Source organism: Notothenia coriiceps, unplaced genomic scaffold (assembly GCF_000735185.1).
Source record: "Notothenia coriiceps isolate Sejong01 unplaced genomic scaffold, NC01 NC01_scaffold00012675, whole genome shotgun sequence".
NCBI classification, from domain to species: domain Eukaryota; kingdom Metazoa; phylum Chordata; class Actinopteri; order Perciformes; family Nototheniidae; genus Notothenia; species Notothenia coriiceps.
The window spans coordinates 189-1,997 of NW_011345376.1; the positions used below are offsets into that span (position 1 = coordinate 189).

General features: G+C 43.3%; 1 protein-coding gene across 1 annotated transcript; it reads left to right on the forward strand.

Annotated features, from left to right (window-relative positions):
- Positions 1-423: 423 nt before the first annotated feature.
- Positions 424-1,418, forward strand: LOC104947556 (protein phosphatase 1 regulatory subunit 29-like; the record flags this gene model as incomplete). The annotated part of the gene is made up of 1 exon (XM_010773601.1): positions 424-1,418. A coding segment is annotated over one exon (995 nt), but the record flags the coding sequence as incomplete, so codon positions are not given.
- Between the last annotated feature and the right edge of the window lie 391 nt (positions 1,419-1,809).

Below are 1,809 nucleotides of genomic sequence, written 5' to 3' on the forward strand. Positions count from 1 at the left end.
CCCATTGCTAAATGCTAACCGGAAGTGACGAATTTTCAGAATAAAAGTGTTAAGTTGATAGTGAGAACTTCCGGTTTTTCAGAATAAAACTGATTTAAATCAAATAGTGTATTTAATTCAAATTACGCCATATCAACATTGATTTTAATTTCTAACAGTTACATCTAGTTGAGTTAGGAATATAATCTGAAACCATATAACCAAAATCCATTTTGCCACAATATGGTTGCTGTTGAAAACTTTCCAAGCTGTTGACAGAAATAAAACTCAATAATAGGTTTAGTCCTCCTGATAAAAGATATCAATTCAAAGGAAACTTTTTTTGCTGACCACAATAAACAACCACCAAAGTATTAACATTAGATTGTTTTGTGTTTGGTTTTATTAAAAAGTGTAAAAGTCTACTTTGTCTTTGTGTCTCAGGTTCTCCAGCTGGGCTACAATAAGATGACTAACCTGACCGAGGGCATGCTGAGAGGTCTGGGTCGAATCCAATGCCTTTTCTTGCAACACAACCTTATTGAGGTCATCGCTAGCAATGCCTTCTGGGAGTGCCCCAGCCTCAGCAGCCTGGACTTATCTTCCAATAAATTGGCTCGTCTTGACCCGTCTACATTCACGGTCCTCAACAGGCTGCAGGTGTGTGAACTGGCGGGAAACCCGTTCCACTGTGGCTGCGATCTTTTCACTTTCCTCACCTGGCTGGAGGCGTTCAACAATGTCACCCACACCTACGACCGCCTCCAGTGCGAAACGCCTGTGGAAATGAATGGTTACCCTCTTCTGAGTCCGCTGCCCGGGCACGGAAAAAATGCCCGTTACACTCTTCTATCCATGTGTCGCGATGGTGTAATAATTCCAGGGATGACCTCGCAGACACCAGATCAAGATGGGTCAGGCATGGGTTTGGATAACCCAGATCAAGGTCTGTACCCCCAACCAACCATATCCTCCACTGCTGACCCCACCTATAACAATCAGATTTCCATGAAGCTTGAAACTGTCTCCCTCTATAGCGCTTCTCTATTGGTACAGATCCCACGACCATACAGTAAGATGTACATCCTTTCCCAGTACAACCAAAGCTTTGTTGCAGACGTCAAGCCCCTGAAGTTGAAGAGAGAGACACTCACTCTGGAGAAACTGAAACCACACACAAACTACACTTACTGTGTGGCGTCTGCAAGCAAAACTCAGCGGTACAACCACACCTGTCTGTTCTTCACCACACGAGCTTTGGGGTCAGAGGACCCACAAGCCAACCCGTCCACAACTACCCACTACATCATGACCATCCTGGGATGTCTGTTTGGCATGGTCATTGTGCTTGGAGTAGTCTATTACTGTCTCCGACGGCGACGCATCCTGGAGGAGAAGAAGAAAGCTATAAGCGTGAAGAAAACTATTTTGGAGATGAGGTACAGGACATTTTGTTTTTCTGTCTGTGTGTTTATGGAAGTGTTAAGTGACCTTTGTTTCCTAAAGAATAAAGGTCAGAGAGGGGAGCCACCACACAGTGATTGCATCTACACTGAACAAAAACATAAACGCAACACTTTTGTTTTTGCTCCCATTTTTCATGAGATGAACTCAAAGATCTAAAATATTTTCTATATACACAAAATAACCATTTCTCTCAAATATTGTTCACAAATCTGAAAGAATCTGTGATAGTGAGCACTTCTCCTTTGCCGAGATAATCCATCCCACCTCACAGGTGTGGCATATCAAGATGCTGATTAGACAGCATGATTATTGCACAGGTGTGCCTTAGGCTGGCCACAATAAAAGGCCACTCTGAAACGTGCA